Here is a 19,342-nt window from a genome sequence, read left to right on the forward strand (position 1 = left end):
CTCTCCTTATGCATTGCTAATGGCATGCCCCAATGATCAACATTAAGACAAACGGTTTCAAAATCCCTCATGGAAGGTTTCAGTTGATCTGTTTTGGAGAAACTCTCTCTAGTTCTTCGAGGAGAAAGTAACTTTTTCTCGTTGATGAGGCAAACAGATCACCATAATTATGTGGCCAGCTTCATAGAGAGTATAACTGAAAGGGGGCTGACTTCCTTAAGTGGCTTCCTTTCTTTTAGATGTGTTGCTTTTATGTTATTCTGTGACTCATTTAGCATTTTTTGGTGGTTAAAACCCTCGTAGTAACAGCGACACTGTCATGAAATGACGCCCGATAGGTTCACGCCAGGTGGGTGTCATCTGTACTTACTTTTCGTTTTCATGAGTAAAACAAACAGTAAGTAAACCAGTTTCTCTCTGGTCTTCTGGGATGCGTCGTGGCACTAAAATCGTCCTCCGACGTCCAGGTTATTTGGTCGGGGCCACAGTACGCAGAGCGCAACGAACTAGTCCGAAGAAGTGAAATTAGTGCTGGGAACCAAATGATGAACCTTACCCGGGTGATGACCGTGCAGCACGTGGCCCCTGATGTGAGCAGGTGGTTCCTGACAGAGAGGCATCATGGGAATTTCCTCACAAACTGTGAATGTCTGGAAAGAACAAACAGCAACGAGTCAAACACAACTCCCCCGGCGTTCTCTCCGAATAGCAAAATTCCTCCGTGATTTTTCAATACAGGCAAATTATCTTTGGCCTTTGTCGCAAATGTTTGGTAACTACACCAGAGAGATGCTTATCGCCATTTCACTGTTGTTTCTTTTGACCTTTCTGAGTGTGTGTGTGTGTGAGTGAGTGGTTTTAAGATCAGTTTTCATCCACCTACAGTGCTGCAACTGTATGTGCTGTACTGTTATGTGAACAGAGGATAAAGATCATGAGAGAGAGCACAAACCTGTGTGGTTGGGCTGCTACAGTGATGACTACGTTCTTCTGTAAGGAGAAAAGCAGATGATATCTGTTAGTTTCCTGCATATATCTCGACATATTTATAATAAAAAAAATGTGTTTAAAAACAAGAAATAATGCTACCAGTGTCTGTAATCTCACTCTTCTTTTTTTATTGGTTAGTATTTTTAAGTATTTGTTCAGAATTATGAAATGATGCATTAGTGCTTACAAAACAGTCAAGCTAAATGGAAGGGCGTGAATGTTTTGGCATTTCCAATGCAACTATGACATGCTTAGATTATCAAAGGGCACGTTTCATCACATTTTAGCCACAGATAAGTCACAAATTTTTGCAGCACATGCATTCAAAGTTGCTCTAGTTTTTATTTTATTTCTCTTAAAGAAGGCAGTTCATTTGAAAATGCACTTCAGCGTCGAAGTGCGGTGTTGTTTGAGATGACGTCTAACTGGATGTAAGGATTTCAAATTCTGGGCAGATTCAACTCAAAGAGACTTTTAATGTTTAATGTTGTGAGACAAGCAAATGCAGACGGGCCTTCAGGGTTTGAGTGGGACAGCAGACATTGTTCTTGGACGAACGTTTTGACGCTTCACCCTCACAAGTAAAACACAGACTGTTTATGTGTAAAAATGTGAGACCACAAACCTCTGGATGAGGTGCCAGGGTTCTCCTAATTCCCTCCTCCTTGATGAATAAATTACCGTATCGATATTTGCTTTCTGAACTCTCACCGAAACTGGAGACTATGCTTTCACTCTTTTTTAGAGGTGCTCACTATGTTATCAACTGATGTTGGAGTTTTGTGCGCTTAGTCAAACCGTCACACTTAGAAAACCTCTGACATGTTCCTATCTGCCTTGTTTTCTTCTACTTCTTTTTCACACTTTTTAAAAAAAATCCTAGGTTTTCTAATTGTGAGATCCAAGCCCAAATAAAAAAGGAAGAACTTTATAGCTCATCAAAGCAATGTTAGAATCAAGTTGTCGTACAATGTCGGGGGGTAAACAGTGAAATTATCATGGTATTGCTGCGTTCGATTCAATTTGTTGAGTTGCAATCGCCGTGTGGTTACCGTCCAATTTTGGTTCCTGAGGAAGTGCTTGCAGGTATTTTTGTTTGTTCAAGCAGGGAAGAACAGCTTCCTTTCTGTGCAGGCTCCTGCAGAAGAGCAGCAGGAACCAAAAGAGCAACAGAGATGTAACAGCCCCCAAAGCAGAAAGCCAGAAGAGGTTATCTGTTGGAAAAAGAGCAAAGCCAAACAAAACACTGGCATGAGTTCTTTAATCCCAGCCACAATCCCAGAACATACAGGCAAAAAGTTCAGGCTATATCGATCTCATCAAAACTACGGCCACAGAGTTAGCTAATGCTACAAATTACACTCAGATATAATGGAATTTATGGTTGAAATACATCGTTGTAACTAACATTGATTTGGCACTTTCTCGATAGTTGGACTTGATGTTTTTAGTGTGGTGGAAAGAGTCGGTCTTCTTGACAGTGAAGTTGGGCTGGCAGTCGACGCGGTAGTCAAAGGTTTAGCTAGGAAAAGAGAGGCACAGAATTTCAATCACAGTGCAAAAAGAAAAAGGTGCAGTGCCATAAAAATACAGCACATGTTCCTGAACCTCACCTGAACACGCAGAAGAACTTCCTTTCCAATAGGTAAAAAAAACCCTAATGGTTTTTAGTTGTACATTAAAACAATTTCTGAAGATATGCATAAAATAATAGATGTTTCTGGAGTGTTCACCTACTTTCTGTAGTCGTTGTTTGAACTTCAGATGGAGCTAAGATGGGAAGAGTTTGCTTGGATCCTGGATGCTTCGTAGAGTGCGGGCTACAATAGAAATAAAATTAGTCTTTGTTGCTTTATTCCACAGAGGAGGAAATTCAGGTTTAACAGCAGTATCAAATAGGTTCCTATATATATGGAAACCTATGTGCATATGCATAGATATACATATTTAATATATAATTGCATATATACTTTGTAATTATTCAAATGGAGCCAATAATTGATCCAGTTACATTCAAATTAAAGTTATTGTGCGCAGTAATTTCTTTTGTTTACAGGACTTTCTCATTATGTGTTCAGTAAGAATGGTCAAGAGTCAAAAGCAGCACATATACTCAACCAGATATATTAAATACATCCAGAAGCTAATGAGGTTTGAACAGAGTAAAGCAAGTGGATCTCTCCCAGCATTAATTAAATACTAGTATTCAGTTCCGTCTTCGACTTTGCATCGTTTCCCACTAAGGAAAGTAACAAAAACATATAGAATAAGGTGAGTTGGCCACCGAATTTGACCCAGCTCAAACGTTTGAAGCCTAGTGTCAGCAACAGGAAACTTTTTTGACGTAACCATAAAAGTGCCTGTGCAAAGGCACGATGCTGTCATGTTTGACATTTTATTTCTAAAGCTATCAACCCATTCTGTTGAAGCACAGAGTTAGAGCAGTTCTCTTGAGTGTGAATCCTTATCAATCTTATCAAAGCTTCCTGCATACCGAGACATTTGCAGTAAACGGTGTACAACCCAGGCACCGCAGGGCCCCAACTAAACCACAGAAACTGGTTGTCCTCAAAGAGATGAGCCATATATATACATATATATGATATATGTCTACTTACTAAGTATATAATTTGACTTCAGTCATCACAAACGGTTTTCATGAGTTATTTACCTGTTGTATAATTGTATTGATTTATTCATTTTCATAAACATTTCTAAAAAAAAAAAACACTATTTAGAATGGTAACATTTTTATTTTTTATTTATTTATTTATTTATTCATATTTAAGCATTGCCAACTTTGCTTATTTTTTTAGGGCTGTCATGACCAAGCAATTGCATTACATTTAAAGAAACTGAATGTCTTTATGTTCTCCTATTTTCAGATTGGCAAAAGGCTGTTAACAAGCAAATAACTGGACAACTGAGATAATTTTCACCATGCCTGAGTGTCCTTAAATGCAGCATCTCTTACCTTTGGATGGACTGACACATATCATAATAATCTTCACTGATGTTGATGGGATCTGGAAAACATGTGATTAGATTTTTTTTTTTCTGATTTGCTTCTCTGTTTTTTTTGTTTTGTTTTGTTTTGTTTTTTTTGAAGAGTTGATTTTAATAAAATGGGAGGACATTTGGTCTGACTTGACTCACTGGTTTCAGAGCAACTCCGGCAGCCGCCATGTTTTGAATAGTGTCCAGTAGGGCATTTACACACCGTATTGCGGTTAGCTGTGCATGGTTTCTTTTCTCCCCTCCGATCTGAAAAAATAGACAGGTTATTTTTGATATAGCAGACATTAAATGCTCTTTTTTGAAAATACTGTCCATCTGATTCATTTAAAATATTCTCACATTTCATATGTTTTCCTAATGTCTCATAAAATGACTGAAGATACTTACTACAAGAATCGCACCGATTACAGGACGAAAGAGTGTTGTTTATCTCTGTAAATGTGCCCTCCTTGCACAGCTTGCAGGAATTATCTTTAGAATCTTTATAATATCCTGAGAACACAACAAAAGAAGCAGAAGCTGAACTTGTACAGATTGGTAACTTGTGTACAGAATCCCAGACTTGGATTTTGCAGTAACAACCTACCAGCTTGGCACTGTGAGTCTTGCCCTGTCGCCTCAATGAGACTCAGTCTGGTGGACATGAAGGCAAGTATCAGTGAAACAGCCTGAAACAAAATTGAAAATGAGATTTCAGGGTTGATTTTTCTCATAAGCAACGTAAACTCAAATTCTGTTGATCTACTACATCACTGAGCCTCAGGAATTTAGGAAGATCACGCACCAGGATTTTACGATGACCAAGAAATCCAAATAAACACATTAAAACGCATTTTTTATGTTTTCACTTATATTTGACGACTGGTCTCTGGCGATGACCTCGACTCATTTCCATCACCATTAGACTGTCTACCAGCTTCAGGACTCTGACTCGGCCGCTCCAAAATGTTTATATTGCTTCCAGTCAGGAGAAACATGTTAAAGATTTAAACAAAAACAAAACAAATGACTAGGTTTAATTATGTTTTTTAACTGTGACTGAGATTTTTATATCAAGATGCCCATCACTGTGAGGCACTTTTATCACAGTAGGTTTGTGTAATCTCTGGAGGTGGTGTAAAAGCCACCAAGTCCTCAGACATCTTGCTGCAGATAGTCCCAGTCAACAAGTCCCATAGAAACAAGACATGTGGCTCTATAGTTCAGGGCCACTGTATCCCAGAAGAGTTAAAAAGACGTAAGAATTATCTTAAGGCAGTTTTTGGGCCGACATGAAAAAGACTTCACAAAGAGGCGAGCAGCTGAGCCTGTGGGCAGCAAGTTGAATCAGTACTCGTGGGTTGTGATTATTAAAGATGTTAATGATTTACTGAAACATCAACAGAACTCCCCAGTCAGTTTCTGGAAGCATTTCAAAACAAAGAGTCGTCACTGCATACATTAAAACACTCCTCTTTGGGCTGCGACAACCTAATTAGCCTCTACTGGTACCTAGACGCACAGTTGAACCAGCATCTTGTTTGACTTCATGCTTCCTAGGAAACAATTGCGTAGTAAATGACTTGGGTGAGGATGTGACTCTCACGGTGTGAAAACCTCAAGTAAATACAGCAGTTCACGCTTTCTTATCTAAACTTAGTTTTTTAGGTGCTTGTTGCACAGAAAACTAAATTATATCTTCTCTGGGACGTTGTGTGGTGCAGGGGTAAAGCACAACCCACGTCTGGAGGCCGTAGTGCTTGGCACGGACGTCACAGGTTCGAGTCCTAGTCTGATGACCTTTGTCGCACGTCTTCCCCCTCTCTTTATTAACCTCCTTCCTGTAAATTCACTATCAAATAAAGGCCAGCAGAGCTAAAAAAAAAACCTTTGAATATACATGTCTTCTCTCAATAGAGAAAGTGTGGGAGTCTGTGAGCTTCATAAAAGTTCATATCAGCTGGATAATTAGTCGTGCTGTCTGCACTGGTAGCCAGCCTGCATTCAGCTGATTATAGCTTACCAGATTCTATTTATATAAAATTGTTCTATGAAGACCCATAGTGTTTTTGTGCTTTGGTAAAAAAAAAGAAATAAAAATAAAGAACAAAAACTTTTAAGAGAATGAATGCATTGTTTTTTTTATTCATGGACTTGGAGAAAAACAAAAAGGACATCTGTAGCTTGACTGTAAAATGACAAAAAATTTTGTCTTTCCTATTTGTGCTGTTCTGTTTTGTAAATTCAGCCCAGGTATTGCTTAAACCAATACCTATAAAATCTATTAAATATATTTGTATTGCTTTTATATCGAAAACCAGTACTTAGTTCAATTGCAGTTGTGGTTCCAGACCCACAGGTCCCAAGAAAAACTTAACTTCAGGGTAAGTGATCAATCATTAGACTACTCCCATCACATTCTTGAACATATTTTTGGGAGATACCTCATTCATTTATCATCTCAAACTAAATTCTTGGTTAAACGAAAACAATGTAACATCTACATCTGTCAATGACGTAAACAGTTTTGGGCTGAATGCCATCAAGAACCAAACTGGAGAACCTAAAGGGCCAAATGTTGCTCCCGAGACGCACATTTCAGATCACTGCCCTCAAAGTACATCTCACACTTCTTAACGAGTCAGCTCTCCAATGGATCAATCAGCAAAGCGTTAACTTCAGAGGATCTTCTAAAATCCAGTTGATCATAACAGGACATATTTATCCAAAAACCTGACAAAAAGGACAGTTAATATAAAAGCGAAAACTAGCTAACCGATAAATAGGTCAGGACTGTTTGAGTTATAACTCTGTAACTGGTTTAGTTGGGCTGTACAAATCTCCACTACTGTGATTTTTTTTTTTCCCGGTGAAAAAGTGAAAAGATGGTAACCACTGACCTAGATTCTATAGGCGAAATTCAACACGTAGCCCAACTACATTCAGTCTAACAAGTCAGATTGAACCACACCGTCTTGAAATCAAAATGAAGTGCTGAGCTTTTCACACTTTCTTGAATCACAACTCAAAACCAAGTCGTGTATTTCATTGCTATCTTGTGATTCATCATCGTTCAAGAACACATTTCTTAAAACTCTGGAAAAAGATAACCAAGTGCAAAAATGAAATAAAATCATCCCTCTTATCAAACCAGCACACGATCCATAAATAATTCAAAGTCTGGATTACTTACCCACACAATGTCCATATCAGGAGCCCAGAGTGCAAGAAAGTTAGCTCTGTTTTTAAATGAAAAATGATAAATAAATTAAAAAGTGAGGGTTATCTAGTCGTCTCTGTGTGCTGTTGGTCTCAGCGAGTCAACTAACAGGATGAGGCATTCTGACTGTAACTCATCAGATTTCCTGAATCTGACTCCAACAGGCTGCTAAAGCCGGACTGTTGAGTGTTCTTGCATATTTGTGCGTAAGGGCTGTCACTTCTTTGGAGAGAAGTGTTGTGAAAAAAACAGGAAACGTAATGAGATCACACACCTCCTCTTCCCCTCCACTGACACACACACACGTTCGTGCGCACACACAACAGCGTTCAGAGCAACACACCAGTTCCTCCAACCAGTGGCTTCGCACAGTTCCAGCGAATCTTTAATTGCTGACATGTGTAGGAATAATGTGTGAAAGATACAAAGTGGTTAGTCTAGCAGATGTTGGTTGAAGTACAAAGGGAGGAATGACACACACTGTAGAACTTTAGCAACTTTGATGTAAATCTGTTAGTTGGACTCAAACCAAGAAGAGGAAAAGTATTTTTAAAGAGGGCTCATTGTGAGAATCAAAAGAAGTTCGTTTAAAATTAAGATTCCTTATAGAGGCGCAAATGCAAACAGAAAAATCTTACCTCAGTTTCAGTACACTTTAATGCAGATTACATTAAAGTGATAATTCTTGGTGAATTTTCTCCCATTTTTGTCAAGTTAAAACCAGAACCTTTAGTTAATTTTGGGGGGATTTTACATGATCAACCATTACAAAAGAATGCATAGTTTAAGTTTTTGTTTGTTTTTTTCAAATGTTTTTGCAAACTAAAAGCTTACCTTTTAAATCCAGATCAATTTTCTAGCATTATCTCAGGTTCTCAGTTGTCTGGACTTTGACTGGGCCATTTTAGCGCATGAATGTACTTTGATTTATGTAATTCCATTGAAGCTCCGTTTGTATGTTTAACGTTGTCCTGCTCAAATATTACCCCCAGCCCCAGTTTTTCAAAGCTTTTGCAGCTTCTGGGAGGATTTCTTCCAGGACAACACTGTATTCATCTCCATCCATCTTCCTATCAAAACTGACCAGAGTCCCTGTCGCTGCAGAAGAAAATCATCCCCACAGCACTCATGATGACATGAGCTGTAAGTGTTAATTTTCTGGCATGCATAAGTCATAAAGTTCTCTTTTGGTCTCACCAGAAAACCCTCCTCTACCAGTTTGCTGTATGTCTGACATGGCTTGTGAAAAACCTTTTTCGTAATTCCAAAGAAGGAGGGCAGATTTGTGTGTTGAAACAAACTTATCCTGATGACAAATTCTCCCAACTGAGCTCTGGATCTCTGCAGCTCCTCCAGAGTTACCACAAGCCTCTTGGCTGCATGCTTTCGTTAAGCGGACTGTTGTGTGTTGGTGGAGTTTTGCAGTTTTTCATGCTCCTTTCATTTCCAGATTAGGGATTAAACAACTTTAGATGTTCTCTGAGAAAACCTCACAGAACCACTTGATTTTTGTAAAATTTAATTACAAATGATGGGACTCCATTTACCAACTGTTTACTGCTGAAGGCAGTTTTGAATGGATTTTAATACATGGGAATCAGAGTAATGGGGTTTGAAAATAAGTACAATTTGCAAACCGTGTATCATCACCGTTCGTCCTCAAAATTAAATTGGGTCATCTTATCACAACAAATAAAAAGTTTGCATTTCTAACAAGCCAAAATGTGTAAAACCGCACTATATAATTAAAAATGAAATCACAAATTAGCACAAATCCATTCCAGGGGCTGCAAATGGCCCCTAGTAGGACATCTCTGTTCAAACTGTTTATCTTCCACATGCAGCATGACCTAGATACTCCTCTAAATTTCAGATGTAATTTCCCCCACCCCCAATGTTTTCTTGTTTTATTTTTTTTATTTATTCTTAAAACACGAATGAAACCTAGCACCACTTTGCATTTACAGCTGTAATATTGCGTTTTTTTTTTGTTTTTTTTTTTGTAAATTTTATTTATTTATTTTTTTCCTAAATTGTATTTAAGAAGCACAGTAAAATCTCTATAGTGATATTTTCACTGGCTTATTTTGAAGTTCCATTCAGTTCCACCACTCTCTGCTAGCCTGTCCTGTCCTCTATTCACAAGGCATTGTGCAAATTCACTTGCTAATAATGTGAAACCCGTATTTTATTGCAGCATAATTTAGCACGCCATACATTTTGTTGTAATGGAGTGCTCCATGTTGTAGCGTCCGGGGATATTGTTGCGGTGCGTATGTGGTGGATAAATACGCCTTAAAATATCGCTACGCTTTTCACCTGGCAAGCACTGCACAGCAAACATGAACAAGGTGAGCTGTGAGGTTAAAAAAAAAAACAACAAAAAAACCAAACAAAAAAAACATCCAAAGCAACATTAGCAGATTTCCTTTCTGTAGCCGCTGTATGTGAGCCTTGCAGAAGCACCCAGAAGTGAACAAAGCGACCCGGAAGCGGTGGTCCGACTGGAGGCAGACAGAACATCAACCTTTTATATTATAGCTGTTCTCGCAAGACAATATCTGCAGCCAGGACACAAGGTAATTTGTGCATGTCTTATTTCGGTGTGTGTGCGTGTTTTGCCCTGCTAAAGCGTTTGCTCTGTTGGAGGATCGCGTCCCGGACGCGTTACAATTGTGCACAAAATGTGATTTCCCTCTTTTGATTCGCCCAAAAGTTACAGAATGTGGGGGGGAAAGAAAAGTGAAATTTTCTTAACACGGCTAAGCGTTTTCTCGGGATGTGAAAGGGCTTGTTTGCTTTTAGTATTCGCACCTTAGCGGCATCAATGTGCTCTTTGAATCGGCGTGATGAGTCCAGCTTGTCCGTTTCCGTGCTGTTTTTTTTTTTTTTTTTTTTTTTTCTTCTTCGCAGGGCATGGTTGTTGTAGGAAGTGTCAGTTTTTTTAAGAGGTGAGGAGGCCGGGCTATTCAAACCTGCAATTCGCCGTAAACAATCATTCACGCCGTTGACGTGATAAACACACCTTTGTGTGTTGCTCCTATTTTTGAAGGAAAAAAAAAAATCCGCAGCACCTTATTATGGTACACGCTCCTAAAAAAAAAAAAATTGGGGTCTGCAGAATATGGCGTCCCGCCTTATAAAAATAAGGCTGCCATTTTTGTTTCTCTTTTGTCTGGAAATGTTTTAAGAAAACTGTCTGAGAATGTCTGGGGCAGGAGCGGGAGGGTTCCGGGGGTGAACAGTCCTCCTCCGTCGGCCCGAGTCCGGAGCTGCTCCCCGGGCGGGCAGGACGACATGTCCGAAAAGTCCAAGAAGGCAAAGTTTAGTTTGGTTCGGCCGAGCTTTTAAAGCGACGGACGCGTAGTTCCCACAAATTCAGACAAAAGGAGCCGAGGACAGCTGCAAGCTACACGGCTACGGCTCTCCGTGTCTTTTTATAAGTGTCCACACATTCTCAGCTGACATTTAGACGCTGGAGCTGGGCAAATATAAATGTGTCGGCGTGGTTTTAAAAAGGCAGTTTTGTCTGCAGGCCCAAACTCACACTCAGACGTGCCTGTGTTTGCTACACAGTTGTACCGCTTTATTGCTGGATTGCTGATGGTGCTTAAATATGACTTTATTTTGTACCCAGAATGTTGGTGCTTAAATCGTACTACTTATTAAAAAAAAAAACAAGTAACTTGCATTGTTTTCATACCCATCATCTGCTTTTTCCTCCCGGCCATATGACCTCATGGGGATATTACTGACATGACCTGTGATGAAGATGTGAGATGTTGCTAATTAATCGCTTAATCTATTTACACCACTTTGCAAAATAAATACACACACACACACACACACACACAAACACATATATATATATTCACACACCTTGAATATTTTCACGTTTCGTCATAACTAAGTGTAAATGTATATTCTGTGTGATATTCTGTGTGATAGAACAACACAGAGTGGGAAAGTGAAACGGAAAATCACATGGACAGCACCTGAACATTGGGCTTAAACTCTTGCCTCAGTGGAACTGAGTTAGGGACTTTGACTAGGCCAGTTCAACACATGGATGCATTTTGTTTAAACTATGGATGTCCCACTACAGTCCTCAGTGGCTGGTGTCCCGTATGTTTTAGATGTTTCCCCTCGTCAATAAAGCCGAATTAGCTCCTCAGGAGGAACTAGCTTCTAGCTTCTTGGCTAAAGTGATGTACTGTGTTATTTTTCTAACATGCATTGTATTTTGCATGGAAACTAAAATGTCTAAATGGCCTCATGGTACTGTTTGTTTGTTTACTTTATCTAACAGAATCTCCATGGTAGCACTGCACTTATACTGTGATTAAATTCATCTTAGCTAAACTTTTTCTCATGAATTAAATTAAAGCAACAGCTGCCGTTAGATTTTAATCTGGGGCATAAAAGTAACAGGGGCCGAATTGATATGCACTCTTAAATTTTCAGATTTGATTTTGCTGAACAATTATGAACACCGTCATCTTCCTTCTTCTTAACGATTATGTATTGTGTCAGTCTGTCTTATGAAATCTCAGTTAAATATGTCGATGTATGTATGCGGTTGTAATGTGACAAAGTGTGAAAAGCTTCAAGTTGTGTATTACATGGCACTGTATTCTCTTCACAAATAATAATGTGCAAGAGATTTGAGTCATGCCTTTTCTTTTCCGTTCCGTTAAATGAACTTCTCTGTGATTTTTAAAATGGATCTTTTTCATCAGGCTTTCTGAAGCTCTTCTTGACCGTTTTCAGAAGAATGTTTTCTGTTGCCCTGGATGACTAATGAGTCATCCAGGGCATGAAGGGGCTCCTGTGAACCAGCATTGACTCTAAACAGGAAACTTAAATGTGAACCTGTTGCAAGTGTAATTTTTTAAACTTTTTTTTTTTTTTTTTTTTTTTTTTTTTTTTGCAGCCTGCAACTCAATGTATATTAAATAAAAATCGCAACAGCATGCACATCAAACCTAGCACCGAAATGAACCGCATAATGGAATTTCTTTTATTTGGAACAGAAAGCAAGTATTATCCCTGCTGCTTCTAACTTTTATTGTTATTTTGATGTAGAAACTAAAGCTAAAATCGAGGAATAAAATACTCTAAATGTAATTGTCATTTTCAAGTAAAGGTTTCGACTGTCCAGGTGGTTTTTTGGCAATCTGTATTTTGTTGGGATACACCGAGAATCTGACGGGCTGATTTAAATCGGCTAAATAGTTGGACTGTCGGCTAGCCTGCAGTCAACATGCTGTTCGTAGTTTGCTAACTACGTCCAATTTTGCAATACTTTTAGTGAATCAAAAGTGTAGTTTCTAGACTCTATTTATATCTGAAGTCAGAACTTAGTTCTGGGAATATTAAGCTAAACCACGTAATAGTTGCCGTTTCAGAAACCAAAGGGGTTTTACTAGTTATTGAAGTCAGTGACCAGGCTAATTACTTTTAGCAAGTGCAAGCTAAAAGTCTAGTCAGACACTAAAGGAGCACGCTCACTAAGGTTGCACATTTATTTAAGAATGTGATAGATTTAAATGCACAAAAACTGCCGGAATTGCAAATAAACAATTTATTTCAGCACCGATCTCCATGCTGGCAACATGACAGCCATGATGGATTTTTGGGCCATGTTTGGAAAGGAAGGAAGCTTCCCCTTTATCTTTTACCTCATGGAGCCTGAACATTTTTACTTTAAACATGCAGTGGGAAAAGTTATTTAAATTGATATCTATTTAAATAATATGACGATACATAGCAAATACAAAAAGTCCAGCTGCTGTGAGATAGTTTTCCTTGTAAAGAGCTAGAGAACCACTTTTCTGGGTTTAGTTCATGCTATGAAAAACACCAGCGATAACAGTTTGACTCATAAAATTGTTTTTTTTAGCAACAACTAGGTGATTTCCAAAGAGCCGCCTGTTTGCATGATTAATTATCAATTCTCAGGTTCTGTGACTTCTGCATTTTGCTGGATTTTCTCCTTTATAAAGACATAATTTGTTCCCCATGTCCTCCTTTTCAAGCACACGGCTCTATGTGCTGCCGTGGCCCTTTGCAAGCACTGGACTGAAAGGGAGAGAAAAGAAAGACATTAAGAAGTGCAACAAAAATACAAAGTATAAAGAAGTGAGCGTAATGAAGGCGACTTAAAACTTCTGTATACCTTCTGAAGATATTAGTGTTTATCAAAAGGGGAAATATGTGGGGTGACAATGATCTCTCCTGTGACATATTTCGCAATCAAACGACTGAATCTTTGGAGACGTTCCTTGACTCAGCTCTGCTGCTACGCATGCACCATGCATGATCTGCAACATGGACTGCAAACTTTGCTGCAAAAGTATGATTAAATGTCAAAGGTGTCCGACTTAAAATACACATAAACCTTTTTTATTTTTTATAACTGAAGTTAAATCAGACCAACTTCTCCTGCTTTAGGTCAGTTACAATCACCAGACTTATTTATATTTTCTCAATGCCGCAATAATGAGAGAATATGTCAGAGATTACAAAATCAGATGTTTACCTGCAAAATCATAACCGTCTCGTGAAATAATGAAGGAATGCCCAAATGACTTCATTTCCCTTTTGGATCAATAAAGTTTCTTTGAATTGAATTTGAATTTGAATTGAATACTCTTTCAAAGATTCTGATAGGTTTATGAGACATACCTGTGGATGCCTTCTTTGTTTGATAGGATGGGAAAGTAAGAAAAAAAATCAGCCAAGATATCAGGAAGAGAATTATGGATTATGCCCAACCATCGTAAGAGACAATGTCCATGTCCCAAAACTTAATATATTTTTTGGTCCAAAATGTGCAGCTGGTGGGACAATCCACAGTGAAACATGTCTTGTACCGACGTAGAAGGAGCCTTTACTTCAAAAGTAACACGGAAAGCCAGATTACAATTTACAAATGCACAAAAGATCATTTAGTTTCATCAGGCCACATGTCTCGTGGTCTGATGGAACTTAAGTGAAACTGTTTGGCTGTAATCACCATCGTTACATTTGGAGGAAGAACGGGGATGTCTGTAACATCCTTACTGTATGTGGGTGGCAGAATCATGATGTGGCGATGTTTTGTTGTTTTAGAAACTGATATATTTAATTAAATAGGTCATGACCAAAAAAAAAAAAAAAACATTATGTAGAAATAATGAAGCAACATCTACAGACATGAGCCAGGAAGTTAAAGCTTGTGGTGCAGATTGGTCTTCCAGATGGACAATAACCCTGATCATGCAGCCAGAGTGACCTAAGGACTCTGGCTTTGTGTGGTGCAGCCATCACAATGGGTTCTATTTAAAAGTGATTTGTTGGTAGTACAGATGTGCCAGTAATCACATCTGGGTGTAGCAGCATGTGGCATTTTACTAAGCTTTTTAAAAAGTAGTGGTTTATCAAAACGGATGGAATGGGTAAGGGGGTAAATGTAGGGCTGTGATTCCCATTACATTATCTTGTAATAATTGCATTTTTCTTCAGTACATTACAAGCAAGTGATGTCGTTCAGCATAGACATGCATGCTTTTGGCTGGTGAGGTAGTTTTTGCGTGTTTGGAGTTCAGCTTCAGACCCCTCTGCCCGCATGTTGTGTTTTTGTGATCATCCTGGTGATTCAGCGGCTCGCCGAGTACCACTTCTGACCATGGCTGTGTGTCACTTGTTTCAGGATGGCAGAGCCTCGATTTAACAACCCCTATTTTTGGCCACCGCCTCCCTCCATGCCAGGCCAGGTAAGTCCACCCACAACACGTCACAACGGCAGCTTTCCCAGCCTGATTGCCGTATTTGTGTCCGTGTGTGAATGTCATTTCCAGCCTTCACCGAAAAGCTGATCCCCGGGTTGTGAAACTCTCACAGGTCACTGAAGTATCTGTAGTCGAAATGAAGCTCTTTAGTTCACGCTTGTATTTATTTATTTTTTTTTCTGCGGGGGGGCCCACGAACGGCATTCACACACGGTGGCCGTTTTCTGTTGAGCATGACCCGTTAACCCTTTCAGCTGGATAACCTGGTCCTCATTAACAAGATCAAGGAGCAGCTGATGGCGGAGAAGATTAGACCGCTGCACCTGCCGCCTACCTCCAACGCGTCCCAGCAGCCGCTGCTGGTGCCCACCTCGTCGCCGGACGGCGGCGCTCCGCACGGCATGCCGGTCCCAAAGCCTCAGTCGCAGCAGGTGCCGGCCCACCACTCGCAGCCGCAGGGCTCCGGGCAGTCAGACATCGCTCTGCACGCTCGTCCCGCCTCCGGCTCTGGGCCAGGTAGTTTTCACTTTTGTTGTTCTGCTTGTCTGAAGTGTAAATAATAATAAAAAAATAATAATTCATATATATATTCTGGTGCCTAGCAAACATACTGGTCATTTGTTGAGACATATAGTTCTAAAAACACTTCAGAAAAAGAAAAAAAAAACCTTTAAGTGTGGTTTGCATTTGTTGTCCATTAAATATATTATGTATAAGTACTGGGGTGTGAATACTTTCTTGAGGCGCTGCGCGGTCGCCGCGTTAGTAGTAGCACTTTTCAAGGGATCCAATTTTCTAGCTCTGGTTCTTTTTTATTATAGAACAAAACTAGCAGTTTTGCAGATTGAGAGTAAAAACTGGCCGTCTAATGCTGTTGCGCTATCTCTCAACTTTAAGATGGAAATCTGGATGACAAGTCATCGGTAAAGGCCAAAGGATTGTGGGAGGACTGGCACATGAGACAGCTCACCGAGCAATCGGGCCGGGTCAACCATCGTTCAGGTACGCCCCGTCCCGACGACAACGCGGCCCAGACGGGTTGTGAAGCGGCCTGATTTCAGCTCCGGTTCTCGCCCTCCCCCAGGCCTGGCTCCCTCATCTCGACCCGACAACCACAGCACCTCGGAGGCCCTGACCCCCACCACTCCGACCTCGAGCAGCCAGAACCGAATGGGCGGGGCTCCTTCTGTGAACATCATCTCCGGACTGGCGAGCGGTCCCGGCATAGACCACATGAAGGGCGGACTGGCCGGACTCCTGGGCCCCCCGCCCAAGGCACCTCGGGGGAGGAAGAAGATAAAAGCGGAAAACACAACCGGGCCTCTTCTGGTGGTGCCCTACCCCATCCTGGCGGACCAGGGCTGTGTCACTGTGGCACCTAAAGAGGGCAAAACCTACAGGTTAGACATCTAGAGTAACTACGCACCTCTTATTTACGGGCTTCTAAGCATTCTTTTGGTGGTTTACCGTTTTTTTTTCTTTCTGTCGTCAAGATGCAAAGTCTGCCCGCTCACCTTCTTAACCAAGTCAGAGATGCAGATTCATTCCAAGTCCCACACAGAGGCCAAGCCACACAAGTGTCCCCACTGCTCCAAGACATTCGCCAACGCCTCCTACCTTTCCCAGCACCTGCGCATCCACCTGGGGATCAAACCCTACCACTGCTCCTACTGCGAGAACTCGTTCCGCCAGCTGTCGCACCTGCAGCAGCACACCAGGTTCAGACCACCGTTTACACAAGCATCGGATGGCGATGGGCTGGACGGATCCAGCAGGCCTCATGTGTAGAAATGTCTTATTTGAGAGTAGCTACACAGGAAAGTAGGAGAAGGGGGGGGGGGGGGGAGAAAGGGGAAAAGGCCGGGAATCGAACCTGTGGCGTCCGGGTCGAGGAGGTTGTGCTTTACCCCTACGTCACCACAGCTCCTGTGAAGCTGATAAGTTTAACGCAGAAAAATCAGTCGCATCAAGTCTCGACTTTGCGCGCGAGACGGACCTCGGAATAGATCGAAGTTTTAGGAACATGTTCTTGTAGCTTTTGCAGGGTTTCTGTAAGTTTCTGTTAAAGTCAATACTTTCATGTTTAATACCTTTCTGATTTAAACGTAAGACCTGCATGAATTAAAAATACAACTTGAACTTATTACCGTGTAGGCTTACATGTTACTCTAGATACTGGACCCAGTTCAGCACTTAGAACCAGGACCAATCCTCTAGAGAGTCTAAATCGTCACATCGGCCATCGTCATGGGCCAGTAAATCGCCGAGATCCCTGGAAACGCGTTACTTCCTGAAGTACTTCCAAAACCAGGGTGCGTGTGGGTCAGAGTTTGCGTGAGGTGGGGCCGCGCATTCTCCCGTCCATTTTGTTTTCGTGGATCACAATCTTTTGCATTTAAAGTGACACAGGCCAGTTTCAGGTTCTTCTTTTTGCGCACACCACGGTTAGAAAGGAGAACCCAGAACGTTCCGAGTAATAACCTCAGGAATACCAGCGGGTGGATTTTGATTTTACTGCGGCTCAGTCTGTTTTTTTTTTTTTTTTTTTTTTTTTTATCACATTTATGTTTGTAACTCTTACACAAAATGAGACATGTGGGGTTCTAGAGAGGAAAATCTGGTGCAAATTGACTTTGACCTGTTTAGACACATTTTAATTTTCTGTTTAGGGGTCGTTTATCAACATACCACTTTTGCAGTGACTGATATTTGAAATATGGAAGCAGGGAAGCCACTAAAACAGGCCCGCATGGCTTTAGGTTTAGGAATCACTCTGATGGTTTAGCTGCTGTTGTTTTCATCTTTACAATGTTTTGTATTCAACTTGTTCCAGAATCCATACTGGCGACCGGCCTTACAAATGTGCTCATCCTGGATGTGAAAAAGCTTTTACTCAGCTGTCTAACCTTCAGGTGAGTCTTTAATTATCCTAACAGGTTCACACCTTGAACAGAGCGCAGAGCGCCAGGTCACCGTAGTATCACATGTTAGAGGTGTTGTTATTCTGAAGAAGCTAATTGTGCTAAAAGCAGGAGTCGCTAAAAGTGTTTAATTTGACCTGAACATGGTCCATCTCTGGATGATGAGGAAAAGATTAAACAGTGTTAAAAAAAAAAAAGAAAAAGTTTAAAAAGTTTCTTACTTCTTAACTCATTTGGAGAGATAAATATAAATTATAATGTCAGGAAAATGATTTGTTTGCCCAGTTTTAGAGTTTTGGTCCAACTCATTGATCATTTTGGAACCTGACCAGTCGCTGACTGCTCCGTCAGCTCTACTGGCATTCACATGTGAAACATTTCTAAATGAAGAACTGGTGTACAATCTAGAGTTCCTAAAAAGCATTCAGTCAAAAAGAAAAAAAAAATAGATAAAATAAAAAATAACGTTTGGACTTTTTTATGGCTGGTGTGGTTTTCCCCCGGGGCTCGCTCTCTCCGCGGTTGCGACAGCTGGCCGACAAATTGTAACGCGTTCATTCCCTCTGCACGCTTGTTCCCTTTGAAGTGGACTGCTTAGCAACCTTTCTCCTTGTCTCTCCTCCACCCTACAGTCTCACCAGAGGCAGCACAACAAAGACAAGCCGTACAAATGTCCCAACTGCTACCGTGCCTACTCGGACTCCGCATCGTTGCAGATCCACTTGTCGGCGCACGCCATCAAAAACGCTAAGGCCTACTGCTGCAGCATGTGTGGCCGGGCATACACCTCAGTGAGTAGAAAAAGAGAAGAGAGGAAAAAAAAAAACAGAGAGAGAGCCACAAGTCCTTTCTTTCCCCAGAATGCGTGTTTACAAAGACTGTTTATAGCTCAGTGCTGATAAGATTGTGACATTTGATGATGTTCTGCCTTCCTCTGACAAAAAGAAGTCACGTTTCCTGTTTGTGATCGTTAACAATTCGGCGTGCACTAACGTTTACTCAGACGAACGGGCAGGGAGGGAGGAAGTGGCATTTTGGAGCCCAGGGATCTTCCAAGTAATCATTTTCCCTTAGAATGAGAACAGGAACAAGGACTTTGCTACAATGGCAGGTCCAAAGATTTAAATGTCAGTTAAAGTGGTTGGGTTGTTGGTCAGTGTGAGTGTGTTTAAAAAAAAAAAAACACACACACAGGCAGCAGATAATCTGCTTTGGTGTAGATTCTGTTCAGAGTTTTGGATTCAAATAGCAGTTTTACACTTTATGATATCACTGAAGGCTAAATTACTGTTTCACACTAAAACAGATATGGAGCAGTGCCTCTGATAAAGGATAAACATGATAAGCTTGCAAAGAAATCTTTGTAAACATACACTGGGCGACCAAATGCCGCAGCAGACGGATGGAAAAACTCTCTACAGACCTGGTGTTTATTGGAGAGT

General features: G+C 40.6%; 2 protein-coding genes across 4 annotated transcripts in view; one reads left to right on the top strand and one right to left on the bottom strand.

The window, feature by feature from the left end:
* The window catches only part of LOC106960027 (tumor necrosis factor receptor superfamily member 1A), a 17,986-nt gene extending 9,201 nt beyond the window's left edge, over positions 1-8,785 (bottom strand). Inside the window, exons 1-10 of the mRNA XM_015052935.1 lie at positions 7,181-8,785; positions 4,595-4,676; positions 4,396-4,500; positions 4,147-4,254; positions 3,965-4,016; positions 2,728-2,810; positions 2,399-2,512; positions 2,043-2,204; positions 953-990; positions 557-650 (exon numbers count right to left, since the gene is read on the bottom strand). Of these exons, the coding sequence (XP_014908421.1) occupies positions 557-650; positions 953-990; positions 2,043-2,204; positions 2,399-2,512; positions 2,728-2,810; positions 3,965-4,016; positions 4,147-4,254; positions 4,396-4,500; positions 4,595-4,676; positions 7,181-7,195 (853 nt within the window). The 5' untranslated portion in view covers positions 7,196-8,785. The remainder of the gene's footprint in view (positions 1-556; positions 651-952; positions 991-2,042; positions 2,205-2,398; positions 2,513-2,727; positions 2,811-3,964; positions 4,017-4,146; positions 4,255-4,395; positions 4,501-4,594; positions 4,677-7,180) is intronic.
* Positions 8,786-9,306: 521 nt separating this feature from the next.
* The window catches only part of znf362b (zinc finger protein 362b), a 14,406-nt gene continuing 4,370 nt past the window's right edge, over positions 9,307-19,342 (top strand). Inside the window, exons 1-9 of one of the 3 annotated variants that reach the window (XM_015052945.1) lie at positions 9,307-9,558; positions 9,646-9,786; positions 14,901-14,964; positions 15,234-15,495; positions 15,877-15,981; positions 16,064-16,379; positions 16,473-16,697; positions 17,813-17,891; positions 18,533-18,691. In XM_015052945.1, coding sequence (XP_014908431.1) covers positions 14,902-14,964; positions 15,234-15,495; positions 15,877-15,981; positions 16,064-16,379; positions 16,473-16,697; positions 17,813-17,891; positions 18,533-18,691 — 1,209 coding nt within the window. In that variant the 5' untranslated portion in view covers positions 9,307-9,558; positions 9,646-9,786; position 14,901. The other 2 variants (XM_015052944.1, XM_015052946.1) reach the window with 2 other exon arrangements.

This window comes from Poecilia latipinna, unplaced genomic scaffold (assembly GCF_001443285.1).
Source record: "Poecilia latipinna isolate Pla-1442-1.1 unplaced genomic scaffold, P_latipinna-1.0 Scaffold1147, whole genome shotgun sequence".
Taxonomy (NCBI): domain Eukaryota; kingdom Metazoa; phylum Chordata; class Actinopteri; order Cyprinodontiformes; family Poeciliidae; genus Poecilia; species Poecilia latipinna.